This window comes from Piliocolobus tephrosceles, chromosome 15 (assembly GCF_002776525.5).
Source record: "Piliocolobus tephrosceles isolate RC106 chromosome 15, ASM277652v3, whole genome shotgun sequence".
Lineage (NCBI taxonomy): Eukaryota > Metazoa > Chordata > Mammalia > Primates > Cercopithecidae > Piliocolobus > Piliocolobus tephrosceles.
The window spans coordinates 20,629,560-20,653,043 of record NC_045448.1 but is presented as its reverse complement, the minus strand read 5'-3'; the positions used below and the strand labels follow the sequence as shown (position 1 = coordinate 20,653,043).

General features: G+C 51.9%; 1 protein-coding gene across 2 annotated transcripts in view; it reads right to left on the bottom strand.

Moving 5' to 3' along the window:
• Positions 1 to 22,713, bottom strand: part of ADCY3 (adenylate cyclase 3) — a 105,549-nt gene extending 82,836 nt beyond the window's left edge. For both annotated transcript variants that reach the window (XM_023229957.2, XM_031934163.1), the window contains exons 1-2: positions 22,138 to 22,713; positions 20,769 to 21,640 (exon numbers count right to left, since the gene is read on the bottom strand). In XM_023229957.2, the coding sequence (XP_023085725.1) occupies positions 20,769 to 21,443 (675 nt within the window). In that variant the 5' untranslated portion in view covers positions 21,444 to 21,640; positions 22,138 to 22,713. The remainder of the gene's footprint in view (positions 1 to 20,768; positions 21,641 to 22,137) is intronic.
• Positions 22,714 to 23,484: the final 771 nt, after the last annotated feature.

Sequence of the window (23,484 nt, the reverse complement as noted above, 5' to 3'; positions counted from 1 at the left end):
CCTCAATCCCAATAAACAAACCATTCTCTTGGGACCAGAGCCCATGTCCCGTCTAAGAGCAGGATCTCACTCTCGGCTGGAATGCTGCTGTCACCCCAGCCACCTCTGCCACCAGCCTGCCAGGCCAAACTGTCCCTGGGTTTCCTGCCCAACAGGCCCTTGAAAGATGCCTGCCTGTTATTGCAGATGGAAGCAAGCAGAAGCAGCTTGCTAGACCAGCCGTGACTATTCCTCAGCTCGAGGGGTGGCTGCGGCTCCTCAAGGAGGCCACTGGTGTGGACCTCGAGTGGCACCACCTGGCTGAAGGAGGCAGGGCTGCAGACAGCAGAAGCATCTCATCCCGTCTATAGCAAACTACAGTTACCAGAGAGGGGTGTGTAGAGCTTTGCTTCCCCGATTTGCATAAGCTCATATAAAGAATCCAACCATCCTAAATGTGCATAGAATCACATAAATATGTAATTCACAGAAAGATCTCTGGAAGTATCCACATCAAACATCTGGCAATGGGTACCTATGGGAAGGGGAGCAAGGGAAGGAAGGAGGACTTTCCCTTTTATTCTTTGTACTCCTATCTAGGCTGAATTATTTTCTTACAATAGTGCTTCATAATATAGGAGAAAATTGATATTCATATCTATCTTTAAGAGAGAGCTCAATGTTAACAGCAGTTATCCTTCAGAAATAATATTATGGATAATATTTTTCAATACTATGTAGTATTTTTCAGGCTTTCCATAATGAATACATTTGTTACTTTTATGTTAGATTGAACCACATGAAATGAAGTTGCCTTTTTTTTTGAGACAGAGTCTTGCTCTATCACCCAAGCTGGAGTACAGTGGCGAAATCTCGACTCACTGCAACCTCCGCCTCCCGGGTTCAAGCAATTCTCCTATCTCAGCCTCCCGAGTAGCTGGGATTATAGGTGTGCACCACCACCCCCAGCTAATTTTTGTATTTTAGTAGAGACAGGGTTTCACCATGTTGGCCAGGCTGGTCTCGAATGCCTGACCACAAGTGATCTGCTCACCTTGGCTTCCCAAAGCACTGCAATTACAGGCATGAGTCACTGCGCCTGGCCTAAGTTGCCATTTTGTTTTTACAAGTTGCAAGTGATTGGATATCAGCAATTCCATGCAGTTGAACCTAATAACAATTCATGCATCAACATTCAACAAATAGTTATGGAGTGACTGCTCTGTACCAGGCCCATATCCAGATAATGATAAACTCTCTTTTTTAAAGAAAGTAAATAGGCCAGGCGCGGTGGCTCACGCCTGTAATCCCAGCACTTTGGGAGGCCAAGGCAGGCGAATCACGAGGTCAGCAGATTGAAATCATCCTGGCTAACACGGTGAAACCCCGTCTCTACTAAAAACACAAAAAATTTGCTGGGCGTGGTGGCGGGCGCCTGTAGTCCCAGCTACTCGGGAGGCTGAGGCAGGAGAATGGCGGGAACCTGGGAGGCGGAGCTTACAGTGAGCCGAGATGGCGCCACTGCACTCCAGCCTGGGCGACAGAGCGAGACTCCGTCTCAAAACAAAACAAAACAAAACAAACAAACAAACAAAAAAACAGAAAAAGAAAAAAAGAAAGTAAATAAGTAAATAGACTGAGCAGGGCTTCCCTTGCAGACAGGGACCCCAGGTTACCTGTCTGTGTATCTCCAGCACCCAGCAACGTGTGCAAACCTGTGACCGGACCCACATATGTTTGGCAGAGTGAAAAACCAAGTAAGTAGATAGATGGAAAATAAACAGGCATACAAGTAAAATTACATATTCTTTAAAAAACCAATGACACATACAGCATCTCAGTAAGAAAAGTGGACTGTGGACAAAGAAGTGGATGTGTCAGACTCTGACGAACTTGATAATCGTGCTGATCTTGGCTGATCTGGCAGGAAGACAGAGAAGCAAGGGGGAAGGGAGATGGCATAAGGGGTGTGCAGGCTGCACACGCAGAGGGACGTGGCGTGGTCAGCAGGCAGCCCAGGGAGACTAACACACCCTCCAGCGCTGAGAAGCAGTTCTGGCTGCATGGTCCATGTGAAGGCCTCTCCTGCCTCACTCCCCTAAACAACTCATCCTGCCAGGCAGGGAAACATTCCACAGTCTCTGTAGAGCTGTCCTGGCACCCAGAGAGCACTGAGTTTCTCTATATTACCAATAACTTAAGGCTGGGCATGGTGGTTCACGCCTGTAATCCCAGCACTTTGGGAGGCCAAGGTGGATGGATGACCTGAGGTTGGGCGTTCGAGACCAGCCTGGTCAACATGGCAAAATCCTGTCTCTATTAAAAATACACAAGTTAGCCGGGCATGGTGGCAGGCGCCTGTAATCCCAGCTACTTGGGAGGCTAAGGCAGGAGAATCACTTGAACCCAGGAGGCGGAGATTGTAGTGAGCCAAGATCATGCCACTGCACTCCAGCCTGGGCAAAACAGCCAGACTCTGTCTCAAAAACAAAAACAAAAACAAAAACAAAAAAAAAAAATTAAATTAAATTAATTAATTAAATAAAAAATTAAAGAAAACTTAAATGTTTATGTAGATAATAGCTCTTTCTTTAAGGCCTGACATATAAACTTCCCAGGAATGGGGGCCATCCCCCCATCTTAAATGTATAGCTACAGAATTTCTACCTCCAGTGTTTGTGTCCCACAGCCAGGTAGCATGGACGAGGTTCTGTGAGCAGGCTGGGCAAACAGGAGAAGGCAGTCCTGAGAAATGTGCTTTAGTCTACAGCTAGAGAAAGTGCCCAGGACCATGTAAGGTCTGGAAACCATATCACCTGAGGACTTCTTGAAAAAGGGAGATGGGCAGCTGAAGAGGAGCCCAGGGAGAGCAAGATAGCTGAATTCAAACACTGAAAGGGCTGCTGTGTAGAAAACAAGAAGTAGGGCCGGGCGTGGTGGCTCAAGCCTGTAATCCCAGCACTGTAGGAGGCCGAGGCGGGCGGATCATGAGGTCAGGAGATTGAGACCATCCTGGCTAACACGGTAAAACCCCATCTCTACTGAAAATACAAAACATTAGCCGGGCGTGGTGGCGGGCGCCTGTAGTCCCAGCTACTCGGGGGGCCTGAGGCAGGAGAATGGCGTGAACCCAGGAGGCGGAGCTTGCAGTGAGCCGAGATTGCGCCACTGCACTCCAGCCTGGGCGACAGAGAGAGACTCCGTCTCAAAAAAAAAAAAAAAAGAAAGAAAGAAAACAAGAAGTAGATGTGCATTACTTCCTGTGGACAAATTAGAACCAGGAAAGGGCCGGGCACGGTAGCTCATGCATGTAATCCCAGCACTTTGGGAGGCCAAGGCGGGTGGATCACCTGAGGTCAGGAGTTCAAGACCAGCTTGGCCAACATGGTGAAACCCCATCTCTACTAAAAGTATAAAAATCAGCTGGGCGTGGCGGCGGGCACCTGTAATCCCAGCTAATTGAGACGCTGAGGCAGGAGAATCACTTGAACTCAGGAGGCAAAGGTTGCAGTGAGCCGAGATCATGCCATTGCACTCCAGCCTGGGCGACAAGAGACTCCGTCTCAAAAAAGAAAAGAAAAGAACCAGGAATGGAAGCAAGGAGGGAGCAGGTCAGAGCTGAGTAGGAAGGGGCAGGGGCACAGGATAGCACTGGAGCCCCCAGAGCCAAGACAGCAGATCCACCAAGACAGTCCAGTCCCTCCAGAAATCGACTGACATTACACGCGCAGCAGGCAAGCTCCTCTCTAGGAAGCCCATGCATTTATTTCTGCTCCAACTTTCAGAGTATTTTCCAAGAATCAGTTATGTTTAGTCCCAAACCTGTTTATGCCAGTTGTTTTTTGGTATTATATTTACATAACTTAATTAAATATAACCTAAACAGATAAAATATGGATGTGAAAGAAAGCTCGTTGTTTCTAAGAAAAGTAAAGTGAGTATTTTGGAAATTTTTGATAAATATGAGTAGCTAAAAGAAATTGCTGTTGAATTCAAGGTAGGCAAGACAATAAAAATTTGGCCAAAAAGAAAGAAAAGTAATAAAAATCTAGGAGGATTCTGCACCCAGGTTCCTTTCCTTCCAGGTGACTTTTAATTCTTACTCCACTTTAAGGAAACTGGAAATTACACACAACACATCCCAGCTGCAAAAGAAGGCCACAGGAGGGGTTGGTGGCTCATGCCTGTCCTCCCAGCTACTCAGGAGGTCAAGGTGGGAGGATCGCTTGAACCCAGGAGTTCAAGCCCAACCTGGGCAACATAGCAAGACCCCATCTTTAAAAAAAAAAGAAGAAGAAGAAAGAAGAAGGAGGAGGAGGAGGAGGAGGAGGAGGAAGAAAGAAGGCCATAAGGAATACCAACTAGAGTACCTATATAAAAAGGAAAGAACTTTCCCTTCAACGAAAGATTGGCGAATGACCGTACAGCTAAATGTTTTCAATTAAAACAAGCTATTTAAAATACATATAAATGTATATATATATGCCCAATTTTTGTGATTCCTGTATTTTACTGACTTTTTATAAAATCTACTGAATTTTAGTAGATGGCACACATTTAACTGTGTGAGTGTGTGTGTGTATATTTGGGTGTTTTTTTTTTTTTTCTTTGAGACAGGGTCTCACTCTGTCACCCAGGCTGGAGTGCAGTGTTGTCATCACGGCTCACTGCAGCCTCAACCTCCTGGGATCAAGCGATCCTCCTGCCTCAGTCTTCCGAGTGCCTGGGACCACAAGTGTGTGCCACCATGCCTGGCTAATGTTTTAATTCTGTGTAAAGATGACGTCTCACTATTTTGCCCAGTCTGGTCTTGAATTCCTGGGCTCAAGCGATCCTCCCACTGTGGCCTCCCAAAGTGTTGAGATTATAGACCTGAGCCACCTCGCCCAGCCTTAAGTGTATATTTACATGAGTATGGACAAATATGTACAACTATGTGACTACATCCCCAGTCAAGATACGAAAGACTGCCATCATCCCAAAATGTTCCATGGTGCCCCATCCAAGTCAACTTCTCCCAGCCCCGCGGAGAGTCTGTTAAGGTACCATAGCTCTTACCACACCACAATTGGCCCTTGAACAACAGGGTTTGAACTGCACAGGTCCACTTGCAGATTTTCGTTCACCTCGGCAACCCCTGAGACAGCAAGACCAACCCGTTCTCTTCCTCCTCCTCCTCAGCTACTCAACGTGAAGATGCAGATGAAGACCTTTTGATGATCCACTTCCACTTAATGAATAGTCAATATATTTTCCCAGCTGGGTGTGGTGGCTCACGCCTGTAATCCCAGCACTTTGGGAGGCCGAGATGGGTGGATCACCTGAGGTCAGGAGTTCGAGACCAGCCTGGCCAAGATGGTGAAACCCCATCTCTACTAAAAACACAAAAAATTAGCCGGGTGTTGTGGCACATACTTGTGGTCCCAGGTACTTGGGAGACTGAGGCAGGAGGATCGCTTGAACCCAAAAGGTTGAGGCTGCAGTGCGCTATGATCACACCATAAAAATTAGCTGGGTGTGGTGTGGGTGCCTATAGTCCCAGCTACTCAGGAGGCTGAAGCAGGAGAATCGCTTGAACCCGGGAGGCGGAGGTTGCAGTGAGCCAAGATGGTGCCACTGCACTCCAGTCTGGGTGATAGAGAGACTCCATCTCCAAAAAAAAAAAAGTTATACATGGACGTTGACTGTGTGGGGGGCAGCACCCCTAACGCCTGCGTGGTTCAAGAGTCAACTGTGCGCTGAAGCCATCTTTGGACCATCTGTGCTCTCCACCATCTATCTTTTGTTGTTATTGCCTTTTCTCACATACAATACAATTCCCTTTTTTGGTGTACAGTTCTATGTTCTGACACACAGTCGTGTAACCACTACCACAACCACCTGTGTCGATCTCCTCAGAGAAGATGACTTCTGACTGCATTTGGATCTGGAAGACTTGGCCCTGAGCCCAGCCGGCTCTGCGCTTCCCGGGGGGAGGCTGGACGCCTTCTTCACCCTCACTGTTCCTCCTCCATTTTCTCTTCTATAAAATGCCAGTGACAAGAATATCCACCTCACAGAGTGGGTGTGAGAACTAAGTGACATAATGGGATAAAAAGCGCTTCAAAGATCCATGCAAATATTATTTGTCACAAGTCCCATTAGGCCGTCGTGAAGGAGAGTAGTGAGGGGTGGGGCGGAGTGGGAGCAGGGGTGCGAGGCTGCGGGGGCACCACAGCAGGGCTCCAGGACAGCGCGCCAGCTGAACAGGGAGCACCACAATCCCTTTCTCCCCTCAATGCAACTCGAAGCCTCAGGAGTTGTGCGTCACTATCCCTGGTGAGGAGAAAGATTCTAAAGCTTAGGGGAACAAAGTGAGGCCATGTAGGGCTACAGGGACATCCTAACCCCAGGTTCTCAATACGAAAGGAAGTGAGCTCCGTGCAGCTCACACAATCTGACCGAATGGAAGGACACACCTGGCTTTCCTCCACTACAGTCACGCCAGCGGCCTTCTTCACCATGTCTCCCACCCACAACCAACTCTTCACTCATTCCTCCCAAAAACGGAGCATAAAGAGAAAAGATATTAAGTGAAAGGCCATTGCCAAAATGCAAAAAGAAGGAAGGAAGAGAGGCAGAGAGAGAGAAAGGGAGAAAGGGAGAAAAAAAGAGAGAAAGAAAGAGAGAAAGGGAGGGAGGGAGGGAAATTTGGATCAGAAGTACAATATTCCACTATTCTAACCAGGTGTGGTGGCTCACGCCTGTAATCCCACAATTTGGAAGGCCCAAACGGGCAGATAACTTGAGATCAGGAGTTTGAGACCAGCCTGACCAACATGGCGAAACCCCATCTCTACCAAAAATACAAAAATTTGCCGGGCATGGTGGCATATGCCTGTAGTCCCCACAACTGAGGCAGGAGAATCACGTGAACCAGGGAGGCAGAGGCTGCAGTGAGCCAAGATCGTGCCCCTGCACTCCAGCCTGGGCGACAGAGTGAAATTCCATCTGAAAAAAGAAAAAAGTACACTATTCTTTGTCTCTGTGGAGAACTTCATGTGAAAAGCACATTCTCTCCAACATTTAGAAGGTAACCAAAAAAATGGTGACCCAGCTTGTAAGTTTCTTCTCTCTCTCTCTCTCTTTTTTTTAGGCAGCATCTCTATCGCCCAGACTGGAGTGCAGCAGCGCAATCTCAGCTCACTGCAACCTCTGCCTCCTGGGTTCAAGCGATTCTCCTGCCTCAGCCTCCCTAGTAGCTAGGACTATAGGCGCCCACCACCACATCCAGCTATTTTTATATTTTTAGTAGAGATGGGGTTGTATCATGTTGACCAAGCTGGTCTTGAACTCCTGACCTCAGGTAATCCGCCTGCCTCAACCTCCCAAAGTGTTAGGATTACAGATGTGAGCCAATGCGCCTGGCCAGTTTCTTCTCTTTTGCCTCCCATGAGCCATTCCTCTATTGTGTTGTTTTTGCTTTTTCGCTGATTATTAGAGTTACTAACCAAAGCCCTGTCCAGCAAGCAAAGCCATGATCACTACAGAGAAATGGGAAGGTACAGTTTGGTTTTTCTTAGTTACTGTGGGGAAACGGTGAATAATTGTAAAGTGTGTTTTTGCATTTTTTAAGACAAAAATTGTCTAGGAAAGTTGAATATGGGTATTTATTAAACAGGGGCTGAGGGTCCGACACCCCAGTCAGGGGTTGGGAAACGATGATAGGGTGGTAGGGCCAAGCGGGGAGGGATGCCAGGGCCGCCCCAACCAGGGAGGCAAGGGCAGGGCTTGAAGCCACCAAGCATCGCTGAGACATCCTGGAAGGAGCCTGGGGCTGCTCTTCCCTCCCTTGCGGTTGGGCCAGGCTTTTCTAAAATTCCTTATCAAAGCCAATAATCATAACAATGACAGTGACAGCCAGAGCAACAACCATTTCTAGTGCTTGCTGCCTATCCCAGTGAAAAAGATATTATTATCACACCCATTTTGCAGAGGGAGAAACCAGGTAGACTAAATAACTTACCCCAGATCTCACAGCTGGTAAGTGGGGGAGCTCCCGGTGATTCAAGTCGAATGACTATGACGCCAGTGCTTTGACCCAGAATCCAAAGCAGAAAGTCACCCGGGGTGAGGGTTGACCAAGACTCACAGGGTCCCTTCACTAAGCTGTAATTGTAGAGGCCAGCAGGTCTGAGACACAATGGAAGGGATAGGAAATGCCACCTGTAATCCCAGCACTTTGGGAGGCTGAGGTGGGCGGACCACCAGAGGTCAGGAGTTCGAGACCAGCCTGGCCAACATGGTGCAACCCCATCTCTACTAAAACTACAAAACCTAGCCAGTCGTGGTGGTGCACACCTGTAATCCCAGCTACTCGGGAGGCTGAAGCTGGAGAATCTCTTGAGCTCAGGAGATGGAGGTTTCAGTGAGCTGAGATTGTGAGATTGTGCCACTGCACTCCAGCCTGGACGAGAGAGTGAGACTCTTTCAAAAAAAAAAAAAAAAAAAAAAAAAGAACCACCCTAGATTGGGCTCTTCACTGAAATAAAGAGTGAATATCCCAAATTTGTCCCTGGAGACGGGCAATGTGATATTAACAACTACAAGCCCAATTACAAGGGGAATGTGTGTTTCAGAGCGCTCACTGCTGCACCAATGAAAGGTAAACTGTAAGCACAGGCAGGAGTAGAGCAAAAAGGTGCTGAATGGTGAGGCTGTGTGTCACTCCTCGGGCTGTCTCCAGCTGACAGGGTTGTGTGCCGTAGAAAATGTGCCTGTGGGCAGTGGGTCGGCCCCAGCCCCACATGGGAGGATGAACAACCCTCTCAGCACCATGGCATGCGCGTTGCTCAGATTCCCCTTCAGGAAATTACTGATTTGGTTTCTTAGGAATTGGCAGCAAATATGTACCAACTGACACACACGGTATTACCACTCCCCACTCCCACCCCGCCGCCCTCCAGAGAAGGTGGGAAGGTCCACCTGCCATGATCAGGTTGGTGACCAGGCCTTGAGCAATCTGTCTTATCAGAATCAGGTTCAAGACTGGGCGTGGTGGCTCATGCCCATAATCTCAGCAGTTTGGGAGGCTGAAGCAGGTGGATCACTTACAGTCAGAAGTTTGAGACCAGCCTGGCCAACGTGGTGAAACCCCATCTCTACTAAAAATGCAAAAAGTTAGCCAGGCATGGTGGCATGTGCCTGTAATCTCAGCTACTTGGAAGGCTGAGGCAGGAGAATCACTTAAACCCAGGACGTGAAGGTTACAGTGAGCCAGGATCGCACCAGTGCACTCGAGAGCAAAACTCCATCTCAAAAAAATAAAAATAAAAATGAAAAGATTCAGGTTCATGGAGATAAATTCCTCAGGGCCTGGTCCCCTTGGGTGAGAAACTGCCCTCAAGGGCAGTCCAGGAGCCCACCAAGAGCTGGACAGGCAGCTGTCGCAGCCTTCCACTACCAAATCTAACAGCCGACACCAAACTACACTTCCTGGAGACCAGTCCTGAAGTGACATGTGAACAGCAAACCCCAGCCATGGAAATCTTGCGAAAGTTCAAGTCCAGTCACTTATGCTGGGGTTTTGAATGGAGCTCAAGAGAGGGGTAGATTTCTTCTGAAACATGTCCTTTACTGTTTACAAGAAGGAAAGTGCTGTTGAGGAGGGGAAGGGGAAAAGGAAAGAAACAGTTTCATTTCTAATCAAAGTGAATTCCTTAGGAACCACAAAGAGGAATTTCCTGGAAGAAAGGACTGAAAACCTGCTCAGAAGAAAGAAGCATCAGACAGCAAATGGCCAGGAGGGGGAAAGGAGAGAGGGGATGGACCTGCTGAAAAAACAATAGCAAGTAAATAAAATACAAGTGACATATAAATAAAATCAATAAATTAAGAGTAGACAAGACCGGGCACGTTGGCTCATGTCTGTAATCCCAGCACTTTGGGAGGCCAAGGTGGGCAGATTACTTGAGTTCAGGAGTTAGAGAGCAGCCTGGCCAACATGGCAAAACCCCATCGCTACAAAAATACAAAAATTAGCCGGGTGTCGTGGTGAGCACCTATAATCTCAGCTACTTGGGAGGCTAAGGCAGGAGGATCACTGGAGCCCAGGAGGCGGGGGTTGCAGTAAGCTGATACTGTGCCACTGCACTCTCATTCTGGGCAACAGAATGAGACTCTTTCTCAAGAAAAAATAAAAATAAAAATAAAAAAATTAAGAGTAGACAAATGAGCCGAGTGTGGTGGCTCACACCTGTAATCCCAGCACTTTGGAAGGCTGAGGTGGGCAGATCACCTAAGGTTGGGAGTTCGAGACCAGCCTGGGCAACATGGAGAAACCCCGTCTCTACCAAAAATACAAAAATTAGCTGGGCATGGTGGCACATGCCTGTAACCCCAGCTACTTGGGAAGGCTGAGGCAGGAGAATCACTTGAACCTGGGAGGCAGAGGTTGTGGTGAGCTGAGACTGCACCATTGCACTCCAGCCTAGGCAACAAGAGTCAAACTCCTTCTCAAAAAAAAAAAAAAAGTAGACAAATGCCCTATAGAAACGGAATAGTACAATATTCTGCAATATTATTCAGCATTTTATAATTTGAAATATTCTTAACAATAATCCCTTCACAATAAGGAAAAAGAGTTAGTTGATTACACAGAAAAGAGATGAAAAAAGGATAATGAAGAAACTTGGTCTGATTCACTCATAGTTCAAAGATCAGAGATGGTCTGCCAAGATTAAATGTAATAAAGAAATAACTAGCATCTGCACAGTGCTTTGTAGTTTAAGGTGTCTCTATACACATTATCCACCCCTCCCCGACCACATAACACAGTCACACTCCCGTGCCCTTGTTTGCCAGGTAGAACTGTGGGAAACAGTCCCTCACCTGGCACCATGGCCCCACCTTGGCTAGGCTTAAGTCTCCCCAATGCAAGAACATCAATTGTGCAAAATACCATCAGACAGACACTGCTTCCTGCTTCCTAATGGCCGATCTACCCAGCACAGGCTACCTGGGACAATCATGGGTCCAGGCAGGAAGGAGAGGCGGGTTATGGATGTCCCATGCTGAGGACCCCCCTACACACACATTGGCCTGCCCCATGTGTTGGGTTCTAAGCCCCCTTCCCTTTTGATTCTACACACTCTCCCCAGGCACCCCCTCAGCCTCCCTACAGTTTTAGGTGCCACTTAAATGCTGATGATTGGCCAGGCACGGTGGCTCAAGCCTGTAATCCCAGCACTTTGGGAGGCCGAGACGGGCGGATCACGAGGTCAGGAGATCGAGACCATCCTGGCTAATCCGGTGAAACCCCGTCTCTACTAAAACATACAAAAAAACTAGCTGGGCGAGGTGGTGGGCGCCTGTAGTCCCAGCTACTCGGGAGGCTGAGGCAGGAGAATGGCGTGAACCCGAAAGGCGGAGCTTGCAGTGAGCTGAGATCCGGCCACTGCACTCCAGCCTGGGCGACAGAGCGAGACTCCGTCTCAAAAAAAAAAAAAATGCTGATGATTCTCAAATCTGCAACTCTAGATCTTTCTTCTCCAGATCTTGAGTACAAAGTCTGATACACAGAAGGTGTTAACTTTCCACTGAACAATCTGACAAGTTCCACTTGAGATGTCCCATGGGCACCTCAAACCAAACTCATCTTCTCCATCCCCTACTTCCATCCTGGTGGGTGGCCCCCATGGTGTCACGCCTGGACTCCCTCACCAGCCTCCTGCACCGCATCGGCTTCATTCAGGTCCACCAAGATGATCCCTCTAAATGCAAACCCAATCCTATCTGGTGTTTCTGAAGCTTGTGCACATGCAAATCTCCACCTCCTGGAAAAGGAATATAAGCATCAGAGCCAAGCTGCCAACCTAAGCTGAAGAGAGAAACGGGCAGGATTGGTGCTGGGGTCCATGATTAAGCCACATATCCTGTCACCTAGGGCAGTGTCCTGAACACAGGGGCCACTGCATGCTTGAGGAAGTAAGAGAATGACTTCTCACCCAAATAAGGAAAAGCAAAGTCTATACAGATGAATTCTGAGCCATCATTTCTCTCTGTACAATGCCGTTTCTGAAACTTTCTAAAAATCTTAGAAATGATGTATTGGATCCTACAGAGAATCAATATCTTAATGAAGTTAAACAACACTGGGCTCTGGGCCACATTTCTAACTTTTGAAGCATTCTATGGTCACAGAGTATTTTGGACCCTACCCAATTTCATGGCTTTAATTAGCTCCGTCTTCCCAGCATCCCCCATGTGCCTCCTGGTTTCTCAGACAGCCTCAAAAGACAGCTGCGATCAATTCATTCCCTCTCTTACACACGCCACTCAAACATCAAAAGACAGAATCAATTTCCTCTTGCATCTGAGTTAGCCTTGACCTCTTGTAGCTGATAGTGGTGAGCCTAACCTTAAAAAACTCTGAGAGCTTCCACTTTCTGAGACCACCATGCTGTGAGGAAGCCCAAGCTAGCCACATGGAGAGGTCAGGAGGAAGAGCTCTGAGGCTCCAGACATGTGGATAAAGGCTTCTTAGAACGTGCCAGCATAGCTGGCAACTGAATGCCACAGATGAATGAAACAGTGCAGGTGGACAAATGAGTGACCCCAGCCCATGCCACATGAAGCACAAAAACCACCCAGCTGAACAGTCAACCCACAGGATCATGAGAAACAATAAACTGTCATTCTTTTTTTTTTTTTTTTTTTTTTTTTGAGACTGGTCTTGCTCTGTCGCCCAGGCTGGAGTGCAGTGGCACGATCATGGCTCATGGCAGCCTCCTGGGCTCATGATCCTCCCACCTCAGCCTTCTGAGTAGCTGGGACTACTGGCATATGCCACCATGCCTGGCTGATTTTTGTACTTTTTGTAAAGACAGAATTTTCCATGTTGCCCAGGTTTAAACTGTTACTCTTTTAAGCCCCTAAGTTTCCAGGCTGTTTGTTACACAGCAGTGGATAACGAAAACACATGGTGAAGAAATGGACATCTATTCAGTAACACCGAGTAATGAGCCATCCCACGTTACCGAATTTCCAAATATAATGCTTATTTGTTCAAACTTGTGTTATCCATTCATTCCCGAGGAAAATGTTTTTAGATACTACACTGTACTTTATACTAAATGTAATTTAATATTTTCTTTCTCTCTCTCTCTTTTTTTTTTTTGTGAGACAGAGTCTCGCTCTGTCACCAGGCTGGAGGGCAGTGGCACAATCTTAGCTCATTACAATCTCTGCCTCCCGGGTTCAAGCAATTCTCCTGCCTCAGCCTCCTAAGTAGCTGGGACTACAGGCGTGCACCACCATGCCCAGCTGATTTTTTGTATTTTAGTAGAGACAGGGTTTCACCATGTTGGCCAGGATGGTCTCGATCTCTTGACCTTGTGATCTGCCCACCTTGGCCTCCCAAAGTGCTAGGATTACAGGTGTGAACCACTGCACCTGGCCTTAATATTTTCTTGATGAGTTGGTCACCATTATGCGCATCAGTTACTACACTGTCCTATAATGTAACAATACCTCCTACAGCCACAGAAGGTGCACGAGGGCTGTTGGTTGCAACACTCAACACCCCAGACATCTCTGCTCCTTGAAGATGCCCCCATAAACACCTCGTCATCCCCCAGACTGCTCCTTCTAATGCTTGTGAGTTGAGAAACCAAAACCCTAACCCCGTTGGAACTATCTCAACAGGCTCTGATGGAAGATCTAAGGGGTTCTTCTTTTTGAGATGGGGTCTCATTGTTCCCCAGTCTGCAGTGGGGTGATGTGATCAGAGTTCATTGTAACTTCAAACCCCTGGGCTCAAGCCATCCTCCTCCCCGGCCTCCTGTATAAGACACACACCACCAGGCTGGGTGCAGTGGTTCATGCCTGTAATCCCAGCACTTTGGTAGGCCGAGGCGGGCAGATACCTGAGGTCAGGAGTTCGAGACCAGCCTGGCTGCTGTGGCGAAACCCTGTGTCTACTAAAAATACAAAAAAATTAGCCAGGCATGGTGGCAGGCACCTGAAATCCCAGCCACTCAGGAGGCTGAGGTAGGAGAATCACTTGAACCCAGGAGGTGGAGGTTGCAGTGAGCCAAGATCGCGCCATTGCACTCCAGCCTGGGTGACAGACTCAAAAAACACACACACACACATACCATGAAGCCCAGCTGAATTTTTTGGGTGTGTGTGTGTGTGTGTGTGTGTGTGTGTATGTGTGAAGATGGGGTCTCATTATGTTGCCCAGGCTGGTCTTGAACTCCTGGCCTCAAATGGTATTCCTGCCTCAGCCTCCCAAAGTGCTGGGATTCCAGGCATGAGCTACTGGTCACCGCCTAAGGGGTTCTTTTATGACTCCAATGAGAAGGAACTCCAAAATCCTACTGACCTGGGTTCCAATCCTGCTGTACCGCTTACTAGCTATGTGGCCCTGGACAAGTCATTTCAGTCGTCACACATTTCAGTTTCCTGATCTGTAAAATGGAAATAATATTTGCCTCTTGCCAGAAGGCACTAAACTGTAACACAGCAAGAGCTCAGTAAACACAGCCACCTCCTCACTGTCCCTGCTCATGGGCCTCAACCTACGCATGACGTGTCTCTGAGTCTCAGTGTTGGTGAGAGCACACACCCATGGAATCTATCATCAAGAATGTGTAATTTGGTGATGGCTGGGTGCAGTGGCTCACACCTGTAATCCAGCACTTTAGGAGGCGGAGGTGGGTGAACCGCCTGAGCTCAGGAGTTCAAGCCCAGCCTGGGCAACGTGGTGAAACCCTGTCTCTATTTGGGAAAAAGGAAAAAACAAGGAAGAAGAAAGAAAAAAAGAAAAAACAAAAAGAATGTATAATTTGGTGGGGGGGCAGCTGGGGGCAGACAGCGGTGCTGGAATATTAATCCAGCGTTGGACCACCCTCGTGGGATTTGCTGTTTGTTTATGAAGAAACTACAGAATGTGAATAACCCTGACATCCCAGTCATTCCATTCCTCAGAGGGTTTACCCAGAAGTTTGGGCAGATCAAGCCCAGGAGTGAGCATGCGTGCGCGTGTGCGTGTGTGTGCGCGTGTGCGTGTGTGTGCGCATGCCTGCATGTGGGTATAAAACTACCCAGTCACCCACCCCTGGCCCAGCCCTGGGCTTCTGTTTCCTCTCTAGAAATACCCGCTGACTATAAAGCACTGATTTAAAATAATAAACACGAGGAGTCCAATGTTCACAGCAAAATGTCAGGGAAATAATGTGGGTGAAAGGTGGGGCCTAAATTGCATATGCGCGATGATGACAAACTGGGAAAGCTCTGTTTACACACAGATGGGGGTCAGAAAAGGCCACAGAAAGCTGCGACGGGGAAAGGATGGAGGGGTGATTTTCTGCAAAGTTGTTTACATGTTCAATGACTGATTATTCCTCCTCACATGCAGTTGGATCTGATGGCCCTGCAGTCCCCTTCTATGCAGGTCGTCATTGTTCCGTTCCCTGGACCCTCCGCTGATGCCCATTTGCATACTCTCCATGGAGGGATGACGGCTTCTTTCCCACTCCTGGTCAGCAGAGGAACCCAGGGCCAAAGAGCCAGGACTGGCTTGAGTTTGCCTCCTCTTGCCCTGTGTCCCGCACGCCTCTCCCCGCAGCCTGCTTCCTGAAGGCTGAAAGCCCCCAGGCCTGCTGCTTCCTGCCCACCACACCCCACACCAGCTCCTGTTCCAATTCAGCCCCCTGCCTTTCTCGCGTACTCCTGGCCACATGCCCACAGGGAACATCGTCATGGGCTTCTCCCCTCTTTGCATCCAATTCCCACGGGGAGAAGGGGGTGCCTCCTGTTATACCTTAGGGACTGCCATCTCTTGACACTGTTCAGTCATGTCGCTTAGCAAAATTACATTTGGGGGCAGCCAGAAAAGGAGGAGGAGGCCCAGATGTCTGGATTCCAGAGAAAGAGAGGCTTTCAGGGAAGTCCCCCATTCCACCTTTCTTACCCACCGGTGACCCCTCCCCTGTAATCCAGCCCCACTACCTCCTCTCAACCTCACTAAGCCTCAGTCCCCTCATCTGTGAAATGGAGCCAGTAACATCCAGGATTAAACGGGGTGAGGTGCATGCAACAGCTACCTGCCGTCTGCAGACAGGGTGTCTCTGGAAGCCTCAGCTTCCTCTCACCCTCCCTATGGCAGCTCCCTCCAGCCCCTAGGAGCAAATGTTCCTTCCCTGGGTGAACGATTGCTGTGTAATTTGCAGGTGTGAAAGAAACTGCACATCCACAGCTTCCTCATGTTTTACTTGGTGGAAAAAGGTCTTCACAGGCTCTTCATTCCATGAGAGAATTTTGCTCCCAAATAGCCTTTCTGCTCTGAAGTAAGGGTACAAAATATTTGTCAGCAGTTCCTAGTCTCTACTTTGCCACATGCTAAAGGCACGCCCCCCAACCACCCCCAACCATCCTGGCTGCCTTCCCCATTGTCCGCACCCATTGGCTGCTGGTCCTGCAGGTACTGGTCCTAAGCCCAGCCCCCTCCCTCCTCCTCACCCAGCCCAGGGGCAGTTTAGAGCAGTAAAGGGCAAATTATTCTGTAACAGGTCCTGGGGCAAGACCCAGGCCAGGAGAGCGAAATGGGCAAACACTGCCAGCTTCAGCTCCTCCTGATCCATCTGCCCTCCCTTCTGGCTGCTCTGGGCCTGTGTTGCCTCCTGGGATGGGGGAGCCATGGAGTAGCTCTCGGTGCTCCATGGAACACACACAGATGAGCCCTGGGCTGGGAGTCAATGCCTGGGCTCCTGTCCTATTTCCGCCACCAAAGTGCTGGGTAACAGTGAACCAGTTATCACCCTCTGTTTTGTCCTCTGTTTCCTCCTCTGGACAGCGGCTCACGCCTATAATCCCAGCATTTTGGGAGGCCAAGGCAGGCAGATTACCTGAGGTCAGCAGTTCCAGACCAGCCTGGCCAACATGGTGAAACCCCGTCTCTACTAAAAATACAAACAAAAATAGCCATGCATGGTGGCGGCTGCCTGTAATCCCAGCTACTCTGGAGGCTGAGGCAGGAGAATCACTTGAACCCGGGAGGAGGAGGTTGCAGTGAGCCAAGACCACAACACTGCACTCCAGCCTGGGCAACAAGAACGAAACTCCGTCTCAAAAAAAAAAAAAAAAAAAAAAGAATGGGGGACAGGCAGGGGCTAGAGGATGGGTCGTGAGAACCACTGGTCAGGCCCCTCCCCAGCCAACGTGGCTCCCAGAACATCCTCCCCACCCCAGCACAGCCTGAGTGTCAGATGGCCTCACCCTCCTTATCCCCGACCTTGCAGGCTGCAAGGCCCATGCTGCTCAGCAATATTCATTTATTAACTCACTGCTGGGGCCCTAGCCCCACCCCATCCCACACTCTCCGATCACCTGCTCTTCCTATCAGAACCCCACCCGCCGGCCTCCTGAGAGGAGCCCAGGGCAGGCTGTCTGGCTGGCCTCCGACCTCTCAGGCTGCCGCAGCCCCACGTGTACCTTCCGTCCTTCCCCACAGAGCTGCGCATGGGCATGGAGGGATAAGGGCTGCAGAGGAGGAAGACTTTTGACATTGGCAAAGCTTCATGCTGCCAGTGACAGCAGCAACAAAATCACAAAACTCACAAGCCCCCAGAAATCCAGGTGTCTACTTCAAACTGGGAAACTGCGTTCATCCCCCACCGACCCTGGAGGCAGTTGCCAGCCAGAGCCAACAGGGGATGGGAGAGAGAAAGACAAGGGGAAGCACATGGGCAGGAGAAAGGCGGTGCCTGGGGTCTGGGGTCTGGAGAAAGTTCTGGGACCTACCCTGACTAGGAGGGGCCTAGCCCCCTGGTTCTGGCATCCTATCCTCCAGCCCCTGCTTGATGGGGCCCACATCCCAGGAGGCAACAGCAGCAGGGGAGGTGAATGACGCCTCACTCCACGGCTCAGGGAGACCGCTGTCCCAGGTATCCCTCCCCACAGCAACGCAGGCTGCTGCAGCCCGTGTTTGTTGTTGTTGTTGTTGTTGTTGTTGTTGTTGTTTGACGGAGTCTTGCTCTGTCGCCCAGGCTGGAGTACAGTGGTGTGAGCTTGGCTCACTGCAAGCTCCACCTCCTGGGTTCAAACGATTCTCCTGCCTCAGTCTCCTGTGTAGCTGGGATTACAAGCGCGCCCCATCACTCCTGGCTAATTTTTGTATTTTGAGTAGAGACGGGGTTTTGCCATGTTGTCCAGGCTAGTCTTGAACTCCTGACCTCAGGTGATCTGCCTGCCTCAGCCTCCCAAAGTTCTGGGATTACAGGCATGAGTCACCATGCCCAGCCCTGTTGCCATCGTCTTCAGAGGCCAAATGCTGGGATGCTGTGAGTTGAGGAAGACTCTGGTGGGTGGGCCTGGGAACCCAGGCACCTTTTAAAAAGTCACATTAGTCCCAACCAGTGACTCAGAAGCTTCTGGAACACAGCCCACTGTAAGCTGGGGCCTTCTCCTTCGATCTCAGGCTCCCAATCGGACCTTGAGAGCCCTCTGTCCCTCCTGCTCTGCTCCCAAAGCTGCCTCCCAGGCACTGCTTCCATGCCAAGGTCAGGCTCCTCTGGGATGCTAATATTTTTATTCTTGATTTCTATCTTTTTTTTTTTTTCTGTTTGCTAAGTTTTAGGGTTTTATGTCTTAGCAGTACCCAAAGGAAAACCATCATGAGTTTAGAAGTGATCTCCAAGCAGCCACATGGTGGGGCACCCAGGCCCCGGCCCAGCCCTGTGGCCACGTCTTTGCAGTCCTTTTCCCTGGAAGCTCCAGGAGCCTCAAAATAAGCTCCTTGTCCACCTGAGGAGATGGAGCTAGAGAGACCAGTCATCCCCAGACCTCAGATCTTAAGCTTAAAAAGAACCTGGGACGCCCCAGCACAGTGGCTCATGTCTGTAATCCCAGCACTTTGGGAGGCTGAGGTGGGCGGATCATGAGGTCAAGAGATCGAGACTATCCTGGCCGACATGGTGAAACCACATCTCTACTAAAAATACAAAAATTAGCCAGGCATGGAGGCGCATGCCTGTAATCTCAGCTACTCGGGAGGCTGAGGCAGAATACCTTGAACCCGGGAGGCGGAGGTTGCAGTGAGCTGAGATTGCGCCATTGCACTCCAGCCTGGCGACAGAGCGAGACTGTGTCTCAAAAAAAAAAAAAAAAAAAGAGCCTGGAACTGGCTAATGCATGGCCTGAAGAGACAAGACTGGAGTTTCCACGTAGTTGATGACCAGAAACTCATAGCCCTGTCTACAGAGATTTGGGGTGGGGACAGCAGGGCAGCACACAGCCACTGTCCCCAGGACGTGGGATGGGAAGCAAAGCTCCTGCTGTCAGGCAGCTCTCGGTGCTCCATGGAACACACACAAATGAGCCCTGGGCTGGGAGTCAATGGCTGGGCTCCCGTCCTGTTTCTGCCACCAAAGTGCTGGGTGACAGTGAACCAGTTATCACCTATCTCTCTTTCCTCCTCTGTAAAATGGCGAGTCTGTACTAGATGCCCTGCCAGGCCCCTGCCTATGTTAACATCCTCTACCCATTTCTAGATCAAATCAGCAGGCTGAGGCATGACTGGAGAAATTAGCAGAGGAGTGGAAGATTCTGTCCGTCCACCCTGGGCCTGCCCATAGCACCTGGTCTCCAGGGCCCAGGCACTGACCTCCATGGCTGCTAGAGGCTCACATCAGTCAGCAAGGATTCTGGACACGCCCTGCCTCTCCTGATACCCAGAAGGTCACCGCTTCAGAGCTGACTCTACCCCAGCCCCGCTAACCACAGAACAGAGCTGGCGTGGGAGTTAAGACGTCTCTACCAGACAGAGCACTGCAGGGGCAGGAAGTGGGGGAGCCTCTCTTGACCATCATTGGCATAAGGCTGGCAGGCTGGGCATCAAACCCAGATGCAGACATCTCCGCCTCTGGTCACCGGCTTGCTGGCTCCCCAGGGACACACACTGCCTACTGTCCCTCAGGTCCCCTGGCCTCTGCAGCCCCTGAGGGCCCAGCACTTGGTGGGAACACAATACTATAATAGTTAAGCTGAGGCCGAAATTCCACCCCAATACTATAAATAATAGTTAAACTGAGGCCGAAATTCCACCCCTCCCAGTAGAACACACGCTCCAGGACCAGCAGATCCTACGTCACAGTGGCCGGCATGACCGTCCCTATTTGCATGCCCACACCACACCTTCAGTGGGGAGACTGCCATTCTCTATTTCATAGAACTCCCCAGGCACCCCGAGCGGCCCGGAGGCAGGAAATAGGACACTTGCGTCTTCCCTCTGTGCAGCCTTTCATGTATCCTAACGTGCTTTCCCCCAGTCGCCTGCGATCCTGACAACAACCGTGTCATGCAGGCAGGGCAGATGTTATCCCCATTTCACAAAGGGACACTGAGTCCACACAGCTAGTCAGTGTTGGGGGAGAGATGGGAATCGAGGAGCCCTCTTCCCACGGGAGGTCCTCCTCGCCAGTGTCACTGACAGGGAATGGCCAGGACAATGCTGCCTCAAGACCAGCCCTGGGTGGACCTTCCTGTCACACGCTTAGGCTGGGCACAGGTGAAGAGTGGCCCTGAGGCCCAGTGCCCTGACATCCTCCTTTCCCTGGGGCCAAGCACAGGCAGACTCCGGGCAATGGTACAGGGGTGCAAAGGCAGGGACTAGGGAGAGAGGTTAGAGCCCTGGAGGCCCCCAGAACACGTTTTGACTCAAAGGCAAAGCAAACACCAACTCCAACAAGTGCCACGTTGGTGAGTGCTGCTGGAGAGGACGCCACAGGGGGACAGTGGGCAGGACTCACCTCCCGCAGCAGCTGCATCCCCTTCAGCTCCTCCTGCTGCTGCTGGGCCACAGTGACCCCCAAGACCAAGGTGTGCACCACACAGGAGACCACGGAGATGATCACAATGGGGCTGAGGCTGAGGGGCAGCGTGATGAAGAAGGAGAAGACGAAGAAGACCTGCCAGCCCACGGTGTCACTGGCCGCGTGGGCACGCGTGAAGTTCAGGCCCAGGTAAGAGAAGATCTGGGCAGTTATGAGCAGCCACAGCAGGTAGGGCACCACTCTGCGGGTGACCCGGTCCGGGAGCAGCCCCTTTTTGCAGAGCACGAAGAGGATGATGTCCAACACCAGTCCAATTCCAGCCACGGCGAGGGGAGCCAGCTTGTCGCTGGAGAAGACCACAGCACACATGACCACCACGTAGCAGTCAAAGAGGGCAGCAAAGACCACCAGCACCAGCAGGGTCTCGTGGCGCTGCCTTTTGAAGTAGGTCTGGTAGAGGTTCTCCAAGGACTCCGGCACAAAGGTCAGCCGCATGAAGCGAGGCAGGCACAGGCAGGAGCCCGAGTTCCGGACCGAGATTTCATGGGTCCGGCCCACCCCGCGGTCAGGGTCGGAGGGCAGGCTGACGGAGTACTCGGCTGAGTACTCGGCCGAGTACTCGGGCTCGGAGAAGCCCTGGTTCCTCGGCATCCTGGCTGGTGTCTGCTACTGGCCCTAGAGAAGTGGACCGGGATCAGAGGAAGCGCTCTGGACTGGGCTACCTCTCAGGGTTCGCTGAGACCTGGGGAGGGCTAAGAGCCTCTTCTTGGCTGGGGCGGAGGGGCGGCCACCTCCAGCAGGAACGCAGAGCGGGTTTCCAGGGCACAGGGAGCACTGATCAGCTAGAACTGAAAAGGGCATTGCTGAGTAGAAGCACCTCTTCCCTCCTACCTTGTGGTTTCCCCATGACCCGCCCTAACCCTCATAAAAGGATCTCTGCTGCAAGAGCCTCCCAATCCAGGACCTTCCCTGCCACCCCCGACTCACACCACCGCCCACCGCACGCACACTTAGTCCTGTCCACGCCAGACACTCAATTTCCTGTCCCTGGCTTGTGGAAGGGCCTAGCCGCCTCTCCATCCCTGGCACCCGGTTTCTGTCTGTCATCTCTTCTTTCTCAGTCCCTGACTTCCTCACCTAAATTCCCTCCAGGCCCAGTCCTTAGAAGCTGGAAATAAAATGTGCCGGAAAGAAACTAGAACCATCCTGGGGATTCCTGAGCCTTCCTTCTGTTTACTTCCTTTTTCCACCAAGCCCTTGGAGACTCGGGCTCGGATCCGGCCCCCTTCCCACGCCCAGGGCGCTGTCTTCCCCCCCGGAAGCCTGGCCCTGCCCCTGCGTTTACCTGTGCGGGAACTCGGCCACCGCGTGCTCCGGGACAGTCCCCGCGAGGGCTGGGGCGGGAGGGCTCGGCGCGCCCGAGGGCTGCTCCCCGCAGAGCTGCGCCGCCCCGCCAGTGCCTCGGGGCCCGGCCGGCCAGAGCGCGATCTCTCGCCGTCAGGCCCGGGATCCGACCGGGAGAGGCGCAGGGCTGCCCCTCAGCATCCGCGGGCGCCCGGCCGCAGCGGAAAGGAGGCGGCGGCGACTAGGGCTGGGAGATCTCGGGGCGCCGGCCCAGCGCGCCCGCCCTAGGGCTAAGGCTCGGGGGCTGGGGCAGTGCAGGGGCCGTGCGGGAGCCGGCAGGCGCGGGCGGCGGCGAGCGCGGCTCTCCGGACCCCTCCCCTGCACCCGCGGCGGCGGCGGCGGCGGCGGCTAGGGGCGCGCGCGGGGCCCTCCCCGGCGGGAGCGCGGGCCGAGCCCGGGGAAGCCCGCCAGCATCCTCTCGCCCGCCGGCGCCGAGCCGAGCCAGCCGAGTCCGGGCTCGGCGTGCTGCACAGCTATTCCCCGCGCGGCGCCGGCGGCTCCGGGGCCACGCGAGCTCCAGGCCCCGGGAGGCGGGAGGCGGGCGGGGCGGCCCCTCCCTCGCCCCAGTCGCCGCCCTCTCGGCGGCGCGTCCCGGAGTGGGGCGGCGGGGGAGGTGCTGGGCGGCGGTCCCGGGATCCGCGCGGGCGAGAGCTGGAGGGGCCCGGGCGGCCCCCGATCCGGCGGGGGCGGCGGGCTGGGGAGACTGCTGCGTGGAAGCGCGAGCGTGGGCGGCGGGCGGGAGGGCTGGGGCGAATCCACGCCTTCCCGCGAGCAGGCCCGGTCTAGGAGGATGGAAGACCGAGACGCGCCCCCCCGCCCGCAGGTGAGGCGCGCTAGGGACACCCCGCCGCCGCCCCCTCCTCCGCCACGGCTTCCTTCCGGGCCGGCAGAGGCCGGGGCTCAGGTTTGGGGACCGCTCCACTACGGGGCGCGTGGGGCCTAAGTATCCCCGCCCACCCCGGGAGCCCAGACTCCGGAGCGCCGGGCCTGAGCTTTCCGCAGAGGGGCCCGGCAACGGAGCCCTGTCCTGCTCGCAGGAGGCGGGTGGCGGTGGCCCGGTGGGCACCACACACGTGGAACTGGAAGAGTTCCTGAGACCCTGCTTCGAAGAGATTTCCCGTGCACATTCTACCCGTTTGAGATGTGTTTGAGTTCACAAACTCTCCCTTAAAGATGCAAATGCTCCTTTGAATAGTTAAACCTGTAAGTCTCTTACACCATAGCATAAATTATTTTCCTTGCATTTGACAGAACACGGTGCTAAGATCAACTACAGGCTTTGGGAATT